The 16,317-nt window shown below is 38.3% G+C and overlaps 1 protein-coding gene across 1 annotated transcript in view; it reads left to right on the top strand.

The window, feature by feature from the left end:
• The window catches only part of LOC134665902 (calcium uniporter protein, mitochondrial), a 174,426-nt gene extending 158,194 nt beyond the window's left edge, over nt 1-16,232 (top strand). Inside the window, exons 5-8 of the mRNA XM_063522952.1 lie at nt 9,149-9,310; nt 9,944-10,147; nt 11,045-11,152; nt 11,806-16,232. Of these exons, the coding sequence (XP_063379022.1) occupies nt 9,149-9,310; nt 9,944-10,147; nt 11,045-11,152; nt 11,806-11,958 (627 nt within the window). The 3' untranslated portion in view covers nt 11,959-16,232. The remainder of the gene's footprint in view (nt 1-9,148; nt 9,311-9,943; nt 10,148-11,044; nt 11,153-11,805) is intronic.
• The last annotated feature ends 85 nt before the right edge of the window (nt 16,233-16,317 follow it).

The raw sequence follows: 16,317 nt of genomic DNA, 5'->3' as shown, positions 1-16,317 counted from the left end.
ATTCCGTCGACATACATTGTTTTCATGTTTACTCACCCTCTGCCAATTTTATGCTGCGTAAAAAGATTTTTATTTGCACCCGTCTATTGCAAATTTCAGCCTATATCAATATAAAATCTGACCATAAATCACTACAAGCGCTGTCATAAATTCTAGGTTCCCAATATAAAGGCTCATCTAATATACATGAAATAATTTGCTCTAGACTTAAATATGGTTAGTCTTCAAGTTAGATTAGACTAGGAATTGGCATGAAATTGGATTTGAAATTGCGCGCCGCATTGTTACAGAGACCTTTCATTGTTTATTCGACTTGACCCTTTTTGAACGTTTTCTATGAATAGACATGTTTCTCTTCGACACCCTATCCTCCTTCAGTGATACACTTTGGGTAGTTCGTTATTTAAGTATTACCCTTATACATATTTTCACACTAGAATATGTTACCTGAACAGGAGCAAAGTTAAGTACTATAAGTTTAAGTACTATTTTAGAAGTAAGTATTGTAGCTTTACTTAACGTTCATCGTAGTTTGTTACTTTTAATAACGGCTTTGTTAATGATGCGGTAACCCTAATTGTTAAAAGTTTGCGTTTCGTCGGGTGAGAAGCAAAAGTCACTAACTAACACCATTGAAATTATTGGACAATCAACCGTGTTACAAGTGTAACAAAGTGCATTGTTACTTTAATTTTTTGACAGTACTTAATAGTGACTTTTGCTTGTCACCCGACGGTTTGATAATTCATATACCACAAAATATATGGCCTCGTGAAGCGCCATCTTCCTAAGCTATCAATATTTTATCTTAGACTTTGCACACCTTATAGAGGTAAAATCAATGAATCTTTGATCCAAAGTAAAAGCAGCAGATAATATGTTTAGAAAAGCATTTTAATTTTGAAAATGACATTCTTTGAACTTCGATTGATTCCCAATGAAAACGAAGGTTAGGGATGACGTCAGTTGACAACATACGCTCGGCTGTTCATTTCATTATTCAAAGCTTGTCGCCTGTACGTGGAGATTGGCAATAACGCGATTACGTGCGAATTGAAGAAGTATTCATTAGCTAAGGCGGCGTATGCAAATACATGTAAATTGAGTACAGTGCGCCTTTTGTGTTAATGTAAGTACTACCAAAGCTGCTTGAGAAAGAATGAGAAGTAAACGCGACATGTCATGAAATTTAATTTTACCTACCCTTAGTCCTGGGTGAGCAATCAAAGAAAACTGTCCGATTTAAAGCACATAGGACAAATGACAGTCAATCTATGATGGTTTTTGATGCCACGCTACGTTTTTCATGGCCTAAGAGTATAAAATATTCTAATGATTACATTTAAAATTATAACGACCTAAAGTTTCTAATAGCAATTTTGCTCGTCTTATTTTACAGATTGAAGCCCAGTATCCATTTTAAGCCACTCAGCGACGCGACATTAAGCCTCCCTTAATGTCGCGTCAGTCGCCAATTAAGCGGGTATCAAATATGCACGGCGCCACAACACCGCCTTAAAAAATGGATGGCTGGTTTCACACGGCCACCGCGCGAGTTCACTGAAAATTTAATCAAATTTTATACTTGGTCTCACGAAATGACAGCTCTTTGGTCCGCCTTATAGCCAGGAATGCCTTTATTTATAATCTTCAGGTCGGTTCAGGCTTACTGGCGGACTGCGTGGGTAGTAATGTTCTCTTTCTGTGGCCCTGATTTTCATCTTGAAAATTAAAATCCTTTACGATCTGAACGGAAAATTTAGTCAAATTTTATAGTTCTCCTAAAATAACTAGCTCTTTACATTTTAAATCCTTTATTCATAATCGGTCTAGATATTAGGGCTTTATCTGCATAATTTCCCGAGACCCAACTTTCAGGCTGAAAATGTAGAAAGCCTTCTACTATATTCATATATCTGTTATATACCTACTATTGATATACGTGACGGGACATCTTATTTTCTTTCATACCTTTGACGACCGGTCTGGCCTAGTGGGTAGTGGGATGTGAAGCCGATGGTCGTGGGTTCGAATCCCGGTAAGGGCATTTATTTGTGCGATGAGCACAGATATTTATTTGTTCCTGAGTCATGGGTGTTTTCTATGTATATATTTAGATATTTATAAATATGTATATATTATATATATCGTTGTCTAAGTACCCACAAAACAAGCCTTATTGAGCTTACTGTAGGACTTAGTTAATTTGTGTAATAATAATGTTCTCTTTTTCTACAATAGTCCCAATGCCTGCTGAGACCGGTTCATGGGTGTTTATTGTTGCACCTGTGAACGGGTTCCAGCAGGCGTTCTACATGACATAAAAGCTCTCCAAGGGGCCTCTACGTGTTGGATCTGTGTCCCCACGCAAGCCTATCAAAAAACCGGGATTATGGGCCCGTGATATCTAAGGAGATGTCCTATAATATTTTTTTATTAATTATACCTATAACAGCCTATAGATTTTAATACAAACCACGTTATGTCTCCCTAATTACTAACTAGGCTGTGCCTTTAATTATTGCTCGGAGCAGTCATGAGTCGAGCGCGTCCGAACAATTAACGTACCTACGTTGATCAGGCCCCAATTTCACATCGGTGACAGGTGCAACGAATTTAAAATCACTGTTGCTGACGTCACAGGCATCCATGGGCTACGATTACCACTTACCATCGGGCGGGCCGTATTCCTGTTTGCCACCATCATTGTATTATTTAAAAAAACTTTATTATATCGGAATAAAACAGATATTTCTCCTGCGAAGTTTCTGACAATTGTCAAAGATTTAGAAGAATTGTAGGTAATTCTTGACAGGTAATGAGTTATGTCGGAATTTCGTGACAATTGTAGTGTTTCTTGTGACAATTGTTATAAACTTAGCAAGAGAAATATCTGTTTTATTCCGATATCATAAAGTTTTTTTTAATAATACAATGATGGTGGCAAACAGGAATACGGCCCGCCCGATGGTAAGTGGTAACCGTAGCCCATGGATGCCTGTGACGTCAGCAACAGTGATTTTACAATTCGTCGCACCTGTCACGTTGGTGAAACAGGGGCCAGAAGTTTATACGTAATTACTAATTACGAACGTAGTTTGTTTTGTTGGCAATTTAGACCTCTTCGATGTCAATATAAAGTTGTTTAACACCAGCTGGGGATGAGTGCACCGCCAGTCTGCTTGCGAACGAACTTTGCATATTCAAATAACTTTATAATGTTTGCGTAAACATGCCCCGTAGTGTAGACTACTTCGGGGTTAACCCGTAATTTGTAGTTTCGTCAGTTTCGTATTTTAATTTCCAGAATTTAATTTCCGACTCATTACGTACCTTGTCACAGTGACCTCACACTATTGTCATTTAAATTACTACATAATATATGAATAAGTATTCCGGATAATGAACCAGTCACTAAGCGTGTCGATTAATTTTTTTACAAGATTTTTAATGTGATCTAAAGAAATTGAAAACTCACAGTCTCACCTGCATGTATCTTACCTGTACTACTTTTCCAAAATTGCTTTAATTTCATATGTCATAAACTGACAGATAGATGTTTAGCGCACCAAAATTATACAGAACAATTAAAATAGAAAATTATAATTTCAGTTGAAATTATAATTTTATTTTAACGTTCTTGAGCAGGTATTGCAATTCAGAACTTTATCTATCTATCTATCTATACATATAATAAAGCTGTAGAGGGTCGAAAGTCTGTACATGGAAGATATTTGAAAAAAAGTTGGCTGGGGATACTTAGAATCGATAACAGAACACGTTCCAACAGTTTTTAGAATTTTTGTCTGTTTGTCTGTTTATCTGTTTATCTGTTTGTCTGTTTATTTGAACGCGCATCACGTGAAAACGGCTGAACGGATTTTGATGCAAACTTTACTAATCTATCGAGAAAATCTCCGGCCAGGTTATAGGCTATAAAAATTCAACCCTTAAAAGGGGGGGTAGCCACAACACTCGCTTGATTCAAGTTTGCCCCTGAATCTTATGGCGCTACTTAGGAAGGAGGGGCAAACTTTTTTCAAATATGTGCTACCACTATTGAGTACCCTGATAAACTAACAGATGGCGCTGAATTTAATACGTAGTGACATGAATAGCTACCGAGGAAGGTTTTTGTCAAATTAACTCTAAGTTTAGATGAGGGGGTACGGACATCAACAAATTTAATTGAATAATTATGTCGATATAATAATACACAACAAAATTAAACGACAGTAAATTAATTACCCCTCATTGCACAGTGACATCTTTTTCACGACTACCCAAAAAAAGTGAGAGAGAGTGTATTGTGTTTTCAGCGTTCGTGTTTGTATGTAGGCATATATTTATTTATCTGGGTTTCACTCTCTTTCACTCTTTTGCGGTTCGGCGCTAGGTCTTATGCGAGGCCTTCTGCCTTACGGTAAAGTTGATCTTCTGCCTTAATTACACTTGGGCGTGGATCCAAGCTTTCCTCTTTCGCAGCTGGGCCTTGCTCACACTTCGCCAATTCAATTCTCTTGGTCAATTCCAAGCTCTGCTTTCTTGCATCTTTTATGCATGAAAACAACCTCGCTGAAATCCTTAAATATCGAGCCCTATGAGAAGCTAGGCTGCTAGAAAACTGTCCCATCCCTTCTTTGTATGAAATCCTGGATTCGCGCCTTGTTGGGACTAAAAGTAAAATTGCGTTTTTTATATCGAAAAATTTTCGCGCTCGCTTCGCTCGCGTTTTTAATATCTTTCTAAGGTATGATAAAGGTGACATTCGGGTGGCGTCTGCAGCAGCATTACTCTGTTGCAACGTTACTGTCAATTTTCGTCATAAAATGATGTGACCGATTTCCATACTAAAAGTAAAAATGTACAACTGTCTATCATATTGCGTTTTTATATCGAAAAATTTTCGCGCTCGCTTCGCTCGCGTTTTCGATCACTTTCTAAGATATGATAAAGGTGACGTTCGGGTGGCAACTGCAGCAGCATTACTCTGTTGCAACGTTACCTACTGTCAATTTTCGTCATAAAATGATGTGACCGATTTCCATACTAAAAGTAAAAATGTACAACTGTTTATCATATTGCGTTTTTATATCGAAAAATGTTCGCGCTCGCTTCGTTCGCGTTTTCAATCACTTTCTAAGATATGATGAAGGTGACGTTTGGGTGGCGACTGCAGCAGCATTACTCTGTTGCAACGTTACTGTCAATTTTCGTCATAAGGAGCATTTCACGAGCTGTCCCGTACAAACGCATTTTATTTCGTATATTAGAACTTTTTTTTCGACGTTTAAAGCCGACAATTATTTTTCTGGACATATTTTTGACCAATTGTTACAGAAATAGAAACTCATGTGCCTGCAAATCTTCAGAAAACTCGCGTTTGTACGGGACAACGGTAGACAATTTCATGGAATGCTCCATAAAATGATGTGACTGATTTCCATACTAAAAGTAAAAATGTATATACAACTGTCTATCAAATTGCGTTTTTATATCGAAAAATTTTCGCGCTTAAGATATGATAAAGGTGACATTCGGGTGGCGACTGCAGCAGCATTAGGTACTCTGTTGCAACATTACTGCTGCGGCACTGTCAATTTTCGAGATATAATAATGTGACTGATTTCCATTCTCAGCTGTAATGCGGCAATGAACTTCACTCAATTTACCAAAAAAAATAATGTAATCTTTATGACCCTAGGGAGAGGGGGCACCATGGTCTAGAAATGCTTAGGGCATTAAAATATCTTTATACGGCACTGCTTCGGACTTAACCCGACGTACGTGTCGCGCTGTACGCGTTCCAAAGCCGGGCGCCTTCGGCGCCCTCATACTAAAAGAATCTGGTGTAGCCCGACAACGTGGCGCGCTGCACGCGGTCCAAACCCAGGCGACTTCGACTTTCTCATACTAAAAGAGACGTACATGACACGCTGTATGGTTACTAAAGCCGGGCGCCTTCGGCGCCCTCATACTCAAAGAGTCGGGCGTAGACCGATGTACTTAATTGACACACTGTGCGTGTTCCAAAGCCGGGCGCCTTCGGCGCCCTCATACTCAAAGCGTCGGGAGCAGACCGACGTACGTGCTGACACGCTGTACGCGTTCCAAAGCAGGTCGCCTTCGGCGCCCTCATACTAAAAGTCAGGCGTAGACCGACGTACGTGACACGCTGTACGCATTCCAAAGCCGGGCGCCTCCGGCGCCCTCATACTCAGAGCGTCGGGCGTAACGTACGCGTTTCAAAGCTGGGCGTCTTCGGCGCCCTCATACTAAAAGAGTCGGGCGTAGACCGACGTACGTGACACGCTGTACGCATTCCAAAGCCGGGCGCCTCCGGCGCCCTCATACTCAGAGCGTCGGGCGTAACGTACGCGTTTCAAAGCTGGGCGTCTTCGGCGCCCTCATACTAAAAGAGTCGGGCGTAGACCGACGTACGTGACACGCTGTACGCTTGCCAAAGTTGGGCGCCGAAGGCACCCTCATACTCAAAGCGTCGAGCTGCGCCCGACGCACGTGGCACGCTGTACGCGTTCCAAAGCCGGGCGCCTCCCTCATACTCAAAGCGTCGGGCGTAACCCGACGTACGTGACACGCTGTACACTTGCCAAAGTTGGGAGCCGAAGGCACCCTCATACTCAAAGCATTGGGCTAAGCCCGACGCACGTGGCGCGCTGAATGCGGTCCAAAGCTAGGCGACTTCGACTTTCTCATACTAAAAAGTCGGGCGTAGTCGGACTACTACAAATCGCGCTCTAAAAAGTATGAAACAATAAGATATTTTAAGAAATTATCATGCAGGAAATTATAAATGTTATAATTTTTTTGAATAAAAAAATACAGTGTAATGTAATTTACTATTTTTTATATATTTAGCAGCTTACTGACACAAACCGAATCCCACGCGGGCGGAGCCGCGGGCACAGCTAGTTTAAAATACATGAGATGTTGTTATGCCGCGATGCTAAGTTATTGAAGTAGATGATACAGTGTTTACACGATAAAACAAAATATTTTACAACAGAACCTCATGGCTCCGGATGTGGAACCTCCCAACGAGTTTTAGTATCCGTGTAATATGTACACACCCGTACATTATACCTACTTAGGGCTTTTTTATTGGAAACCTTTTGCTTACATAAGCCATCAATCCATCATATAATATGAAAGGCATTTTAAACCAGCGCAATGTGGAAATACCGAACCTAATATGTAGAGTATAAGGAAACTGCCTTAGAAACCGTTATCTCTTTTTCGTGAGAACAATTTTGGTTATAGTATTGATTAATGATAGTAAAATATTGATTAAGTTTATGTTGTTTCTAAAATATTTAGAAGTTACCGTTTTGTATGCGCAACTCTGTTTCGTTCACAGATCATTTTTATTGCATTGAAAGAAAAGTTTAGATCTAAATTTAACTATAAACCTTTTTTCCATCGTATATTTTTATCGTGCATGATATTTGATATCTCGATGAGCAAATAAAACCTCCAGGGTAAAAATATACAGTTTCTACCTATCCAGGTATAGTTAGGCACAGCTCATTCTAGTTTCTGACCACAGTCTAGCTCAAAAATATTTTCACTTGCCGGTGAATCTTATATTTTATTACCGCTTTTGAGTGGGAATCCGGGCAGTGGCTCCAAGCTCTGCCTTCCATTTCAACAGGAACACTCTTGGACAACTCCACCTTCCGTCTCTCCGTCGCTCTCCGCCTGGGAGTGAACTGTGTTGCCCCACATCGCTGTCGCTGCGGTGACCCAGTGGACCGGTGGGGCCACCATGGTCTATCCTGCGGCAGAAGCGCTGGGCGTGCCCCCCGCCATGCCAGCCTTAATGATGTCATCCGTCGGGCCTTAGCCAGTGCGGGAGCACCGGCCGTTTTAGAGCCTACTGGCCTCGCCCGCGATGACGGTAAAAGACCCGACGGTATGACCCTGGTGCCGTGGAAGATGGGACGGCCGCTGGTTTGGGACGCAACCTGTGCCGATACCCTAGCGCTGTCCCATCTCCACGGCACTGCAGTGAAGGCTGGCTCGGCTGCCAATTCGGCCGAGCTTCTCAAGCGGCGCAAGTATGCAACCATAAATAGTGGTTGCATATTTGAGCCGTTTGGGGTTGAGACTATGGGGCCTTGGGGGGAAAGCGCCCACAGAGTTTTCAACGAATGTAGCCGCAGGTTAGTCGAGTTGACGCGTGACCAGAGGGCTGGGTCATATCTAGCGCAGCGGATCAGCATTGCCATACAACGTGGCAATGCTGCCAGCCTTCTGGGCACGCTGCCAATAGACGGCGATTTGGGACAAATTTTCTATTTATAGTTTATAGTTTATTTTTAAGCTTAGTTTTTAATTTTAGTTTGTATTTTCTATTTTAAGGCTTTTTATTGTTTAATAATTCTTTTTTATTCTAAATGAAAAAAAATAAAAAATACCTTTTATTACCTCCATAAATCATAAGTAAACGAGAAAGTGCCACTGTTATCTGACCCGTGCTCTGCAAAAACAGAATTACTCGACAAAATGTATTTTTAAATTTCCGCTTGGCGAGATTCTACTTAATTTAATAACAAGTTACAAAGTATATTCCGCGACCATTCGCCAATTTGGGCAATTGGGCCATCAATCTAAGTCTTATTAGGATCATTAGCTTATGGACGAACTTTTTGATATTGAGACAAAAGATTCCTTAAGACTAATGGGAGTGAATCATTTATGGGAGTTTTACAGTCTGCGAGAATTGAGGTAATCCACTTGGCGCATTTACATAATTGGGTCGCGAGTTTGCTCAATCGACTTTGAGGCTGTGGAGTTAGTCTCTGTCAACTGCGAGTTCATTAATTATTGTCGTTCTTTAATATTTCCCGGGGATTGTTTAATCAAGATTCTGACAATATATGACCCTTTCTCCATAAATTTCCAACCATTTTCAGTGGCGTTGAAGGCGCAGTGCGGCGTATGGTCTAAGATATCATAGCGGCACGGCAGGAGCTCATCGCATATATGTGCCTAATATAGGCTGCAAATTAAATTGACTATCATTTTTTCCCTTTTATCTCGTTTCCATCCTCAGCTACTGCGGCGCCCAGACCCCGCAAACCAGACCAAAGTTGACTGTATTAATAAAATAGATAATCTATTTCAGGAGCGTTTGAGCACGGAGGAGATAACGCGACTAAGCGACGTGCGGAATCTGGTCAATCAGCTGTACGAGACACTCAACGTACGCGAGCATCAGATTCGTAAGGAGAGGGAAATCCGTTCGCAGCTCGAGAAGCTTACTACGGAAATACTGCCGCTTGAGGAGGTGACGCCATACACATGTCTTATTTTATTTCAGAATAATAACTTTTTCAATTTTCATTGTGCATACAAAAAAAACATTGCGAGACTTATACAAGTATACCCCACCCCCCTTCCCCCTTACTGCATATAATAAAAAATATTTGTTGAAATTTGAACTTTAATAGCTGTCAATAGAGTTAAATATCATATCGGCCATATATGGCTTCGTATGCGATAAGGGGTTAAACCTTGTTCAGTTGTTTGCGAGATAAGCACCTAACCCTTTTGCTTATGAAAGCCAGATAAAAAACAGCAGTAGGTAAATGTATCGTAAATACTTCTTCACTATGTGTAGGGTAGTATGTACAGTCAGTAGCACACGCAAATGTTTGGGTCTTAATGTTTTGTGAGCATATGTAAGAGCGCACAAACAAAAAAATATAATATAAAAATATTCTTACAAGTGTGTACCAAAGGCGAAACTCACAGCAATGGGACAACTATCCGCAGCTCTACTATTTCGATGAGCAAAAGTTGGTATTACATGTTATAAGTATTTATACCTATTTAAGATACCAATTTTCAATTATTACAGAAGGGACCAAATCTAAAAGTGGATACTTTGGTTGATAACACATTCATTTACTCGTTACAGAAACGGCTAAGCTTAGAAGTGGAAACCAGCCGGCGCACCTCCGCGCTGACGTGGGTCGGCCTGGGTCTCATGGGCGTCCAGTTCGGGGTGCTCGCGCGGCTGACCTGGTGGGAGTACTCCTGGGACATCATGGAGCCCGTCACGTACTTCGTCACTTACGGGACGGCGATGGCCGCCTATGCTTACTTCGTGCTTACGAAACAGGTACGTTATTGTAAAAGTAAGAGACTTAGTTCATTAACTGTAAGTTTATTAATGTTTTCTGTGCTGCTATCAAAAATTTGCTGTCTGCTGTCTGTTAAAACGACCACCTTAATATTAACATGCTTATGTTGGCCAAAGGCAGTACTTACAGTTGATCAACTTCAAGCAACTGTTAGCCCATTCAAAATCCGGCCAAGTTATATAGACCTCTAAAATTTATTTATTTTATTTTGATACCCCCATGTCTTTTATTTTTATTTTATTTTATTTATTAAGTACAACCACATCGTATGTATTACATATGTTATTTTTTTTAATTATCTTAAGATAAGATGCAAATTCTTCTTGCCGGATTCAAAAAAAATTTGGAACAGAAGCCTTAATCAATCACCAACATTTCAATTTCATGAACGACAACGGCCCTGGAAAGATAATTTTCATTTCCAAGTTTAAATTAGATTCCTACAGTATCTCCAAGTTCCAGAAGATTTTCAATCTATCTCATCGTAATGTTATCTTTGAAGCTCACGGCTTAATACGGCTTTTAACTTTTATGTCAGGTGAGGTTCCAATAAAGCGAAAATTTATTGTCTTCCCACATTTGTTCTCAATTTAATTTGAGCACGCGTTTAAGTTGATTTGTTGACCTGGTTTGCTTAAAACTCTCTTATTTGGCTTATACTTGCAAAGTTGGTCGCTAATTCCGTAATTTTTTTGATTTTCACACGTAGGAAAAAAAAACCATTTGCTTTTGATTGCTGTAACTGAAAGCAATTGCTGCTTTGTCGATGAAATTATCAATTTAGTTCGTCGTTCGAGACAAACGCTAGTGGACAGTAATTCCGTCGCATTGACCTTATTTTACTTTATTTATGAGATTTCCGTTTTTGATTTCAGGAATACATATTGCCCGATGTGAAAGATAGGCAACACCTGCTGACGTTGCACAAAAAGGCGAAAAAGGTCGGACTGGATATCAACCAGTACAATCATCTGAAAGATGAGGTGAGCAACCTTGTAACCTTTCACAAAGCGAGGATAAATTATCTACATTTCAACCTAGAAAGCCGATATATTAAATTGCTTCGTTTTGCCGTAACATTAAGGTTTAACCAACCGAGAATGCGTAAGCATTAAGCAAGCGAAATCTTATCGATACTACGTATAACCTCGTTCAAGGATGAAAAAATTAGACACGAGTTTATCCAAATTATTAATTCTTGTTATGTAGAGTCAGTGCAACCTTTGTATCCTCTTAGTAAGCGACACTGTGCGGGAGTGCCATCGTAAACAACATATCCCATACTCATATGAAAGTATGACATTGTCACTGCAAACTCGATGCGTAGTTACCTTAGACGGACTCTGCTTGTTTTTTTTCGAATAGCCTTCCTTTGTATTGTGTGGTCTTAGAGCATTTAGAAAGGAGATGTCATCGCTGTCATTTTCTTTACGAAACAGTCTGCCAATTCTTGTGGGGGAGAGGACATCAAATGTATTGCTATTTCTACATGATTTGTACGTAACGTACAAATAGACATGTCACTCCATACAAAGTTTGCACAATAGTGCAAGTTTTTCAGCAGAGGGGTAAGCTCTTAATGGCCACTCCAGTTATTAAATGCTCCAAGGTAACGGTCGATGTTTCCGCCTTACAGATAGACAAACTGCAGAAGGACCTGGCGCGGCTGCACGACCCGCTGCACATCCACATTACACCGAGGCACGCCGCGGCCTCCGAGAAGCGCTCGCCCCTCACCAAGATCAAGGACATGATCGAGGAGACCGGCAAGAAGATGAAGATCACGTAATATTTGCTGACCGTCACGCGTCGCATCACGCGTACGTAATACTTTCACTGTAGGAGTTTACTTGGCTTTAGCCAAGGTTCATTGATTGTGTAAGATGTGTCAAGACATAGTGCTTCAGATTTGACAGCTAATGTACTTAGCGCTATACAGCTCCGCACTGGGCTATAACCGCGAAAATCGAAGTTCGCAAATTGCGGGCATTTTTCTCTATCAGTCTTATTACGCCTTCATTGGAGTAAAAGAGAAAGATCCCCGCAATTTGCGGATTTCGGTTTTCGCGGTAGCCCCTCTGGCTGTCAAAAGTTGACAACGCAGTTACCACATAACATGGCGCCGTATAGCGCTGTCCAGTTAGACTATCAAAATTGGAGCGCGTTTTTTTCTTACACCTCTTCTACAATCAATAATTCTTTGCAACAAAGTATAACGATAAAGTACACGTCGGATTAGATTTTTGCTTTTTGATAACTCGAAATGATCGACAGTGACCATTCTATTATTTGCAAAGGCCTTTACTGGCTATCGTCAATGCGATCTTTACTAATTGAAGTCTTTGTGTGAAGTTAACATGTTCACACTGTGAATACCTACATTGAACTTTAGAACAATGTAACGACTTAATACGAATGTAATGCCGAAACGGGCGTAACCGTCAAACTATGTGTTGATTGATACCGACATACATAAATCGGTTGGGGCCCGTTGCGTAATTTATAGAAAAAAATCTAGGAAATTTTTATGTTGGATAAGTTTCACATGCTCAGAAATTGTTTCCTATTAAATATTTAGTTACATTATTTAAAAATTAACTAACTTTAGAACATCAGAATCCATTATTATTATCGAATATAAGTGAAATCTCTCAATCTCAATCATTAATTTAAGCAGAAAAAACTGAAAATAAATCTTTATCTTCATATTGTTAATACATCATGAAGTATCCCCTTTACAATATCTACTTTTTATCAGTGCCAATAGTTATAAATTATCGTGTCCTTGATTCAACTCTATAATACTAACGTAGCTAGTGAAGTTATCAAATTCTAGTCGTTATTAAATAATAATCTGAGTACACATATTTGTTGGTACTTAAAATGTAGGACCCTTGCCATACGGAACCATTTTATTTACGATTAATACACATGACTTACTAAAATTGTCAACCGTTTATGGTCGATGTTCTACGTCATGTGAAAAATTAAATTTATAAACAAAGAAAAGGTACCACCTTGACTTGACGTTAAAAACAAATATTGATAATATACCTAAGAATCGATGCTTGTAATATTCGCGCAAACTTTAGTTTGTACATGTTATGCTTGATTTTATAAAAAGGAGCTTTTTAGTGTAATTTATTACATATTGAATAATTAAATTTAAAATATAAAATTAGTTCATATAAAATGTGTAATTAAAAGTTTAATAAAAATTGTTTTGTGTTTGGTGCGTCTAACATGCTTAGGTCTACTAACATTTATGTAGTCTGTATACACGCTGCCGTCTGTCTAAAATCCGATTTCATTCAAAAAGCACATGCAAGCAAAGGTCTGGCAAGGACTAATAATTAATGTGGATTTTCAACTGACGTTCTTATGTTTGCCGTGACGGGAATGCTACGCGTGAATTAAAAACACCAAATTTTTATAAGTCCACTTAACTGAGGCTGTTGGTAAGAAATTATGGTTAACTACGGAGTGCGGGAAAACTTAGCTGTGTGCGACTGATTTATTATATTCTATAATCTATGTAAACTGGTTGACTTGTATTTTTTCGGATTAAATGTGTCTTTAAAGCCAGTTTTATAAAATAAAACACGCCGTAGGTTAAATAATGGCTGTGAAGTAAATGTAAAAAATACATTTTTCAGTCCATGTTATTGTCCGTGTATCGTAGCGGACTCATTTAGTCATTACACTCATTACATTAGTGAATGTCAAGTCGCAAGTTATCTTTCAAAAATGAATTTCATAATGTTGTAGACTAATAGATAAAAAATACATGTTTTATTTGTAATTATAGAGTCACAGTAAGACATTAGAATGCCCTCTGTATACTTACGTTTAATTTGTTGATACACAAGCTTAATTATACTTTTTGCTCTTGAGTAACAAGGCTTCATTATTGGTAAATAATGTACCCAGGACCATTACGAACGATTGATATAGCAAGTTAGCTACTACGCACAAATCGTATGTAATGAAACTATTTCCATAAGTAGTACCCATTTTAGCAATTTTGTACAGACTTAGACAGATGCTAAGGCGTCCTCAAATTATCTTATCACGTAAGGTATCGTTCGGAACACGCCCACACTGACTAATACTTCCCCATAAGTAAAACAACCGTATGCATTTTAAAAATAATTTGAAGTTGCATTAAAGGTGCTTGAACTACTTCTCCACTTCACATACCGTTGTTATGCTCATGGTGGCACAGTGTTCTCACGCGAGACTCGCTCCAGAGTCTGCAGCGATGAGGGCCTAAACCCCTTCATGTAATATACTGTACTCGTATTTAAACTAGCTGTAAGCACGCACATAAACGTTCTTCGCTCAATCTAGTTAGCTTTCTCTTGTGATTTGCGAATTTGCCTTTTACAATCTTTTTCTATCTAATCTAGGTATAGAATTTTATATAATAACGATTAAGATGGAGCAAAGCTTCAGTTGATGTGACTATAGTTTATTTACTGTAGTTCAAATGTTTATATTCGAAAAAATAACGTTAAATAATTTTGTATTTATAACTTGAACAAGTGTTTGAGTTAGAAACATTAACGGCCTGTTATTTTTGGAGGTTTACAATAGTGTGCAATAGTTTTAGAAATTTAAGACAAGGTAGTGACAAAGATCTGTTATGTAGTCGCAAAAACCAATTACTTAGTTCTTTAAGGAGTTCAGGAGTGCTTGGGTGAGGTAGATATTTATATATTATTTGTTTTATAATATAACGCTTATGAAATCTGACAAAATAAAAATCTCATAGCCTTTATTTAATTGTATACCTTACTGTAATATTCTTATTTTTCATTTTTTATATTTTTTGTTAAGTAAAAGTTTATATACTCCTTGCACTAACATATATTTTATCGATTAACCTAGAAATCTAAAGATATATTTTCTAATTTCATAATATATATACGTATCATACCGTTTTGATCAATCTCACAATCGAGTAGTTAGATACTAATAATTAATTATACATATACCTATTTAGCCTAATAATTTAACAAGATACTAACTCTCCTGTTAATATTCACTAGTAAAAATGCCAAAATTTAACCTTCCAACTAATACAATTCTTGTTAACTTTGTTACGCCTTCTTGCAATTATCATTGTATAATTGTTATATTTATGGAGTGAAGATATGAGGTGGTATCGACTAACAACTTTGTAAAAGCCCACACATTTAAAATCGAGGGTATTCTCGCAATCATTGTACCTATGATCTATTTATATTTACTTCTATTTCTTGTTATGTTATCCTGGGTATTAAATTTTAATAGCGTTGTATTGTATACGGCAATTTTTTGGTTAATGACTAAGAACTTCTATATCATCTCGTTAAAATAGACGAATTTGTAGTACAATAGTATTTTCTGGCCGAAATAATAGTTATGTACTAAACTACAGTAAGTATAAGTATATTTTCACCACACCAGCTCGGAAAGCCTTACTTTGCACTTCAAAAACTGATAGCAAAGTTGCATTTTATTCACATGTGAGGCAAAGTAATCAAATGCAAATTTTGAGTTGTTTTCTTATGTTTGCTGGTAAAATTGGCTTTTAAATGATGATTTTGGATGATAAATATTTAATAACATTCATTTGGATTTGATTTGGTTTGATTTTGTTTGATATTTTACATTTAATATTTGCTTCGGGTTGGTGTGGTGAAAATATTTGTGTTTCACTCGGGGGCAAATTTTGTTTAACACTCGTGCTTTGAAACCCTCGCAACGCTCAATATTCCATTTTTCGAACCACTCGCTACGCTCGTGGTTCAATTTTGGAATCTTTCGCTTGCTCGGGTATCAATATTAGCACGAGCGGTTAAACAACAAGTTTGCCCCCTTGTAAAACAAATAACTATTATTCAATTTGTTATTGTGGCCAACTTGTTACCTATTAAATTAGTACGAACATATAATGATTGCGACTTTTCTCACTATTTTCGATTGTGGGTTAGTACTGACTCCTTGTAACAGTTACTATTTTGCATTTTGTTAAATATTTACAGTCGTGTTACTCGAATAAATTTTTAAAAAATTGAACCGATTGCGTTTTATTATTATGTTATACATTATGTTGATATTGTGAATTATTTGAAATCTGGTTTGAGCAGACAAGAACCCAATC

This window comes from Cydia fagiglandana, chromosome 7, assembly GCF_963556715.1.
Source record: "Cydia fagiglandana chromosome 7, ilCydFagi1.1, whole genome shotgun sequence".
Taxonomy (NCBI): Eukaryota; Metazoa; Arthropoda; class Insecta; order Lepidoptera; family Tortricidae; genus Cydia; species Cydia fagiglandana.
Note: the sequence above shows the minus strand (reverse complement) of the source record. Positions and strands in the feature narration are given on the sequence as shown.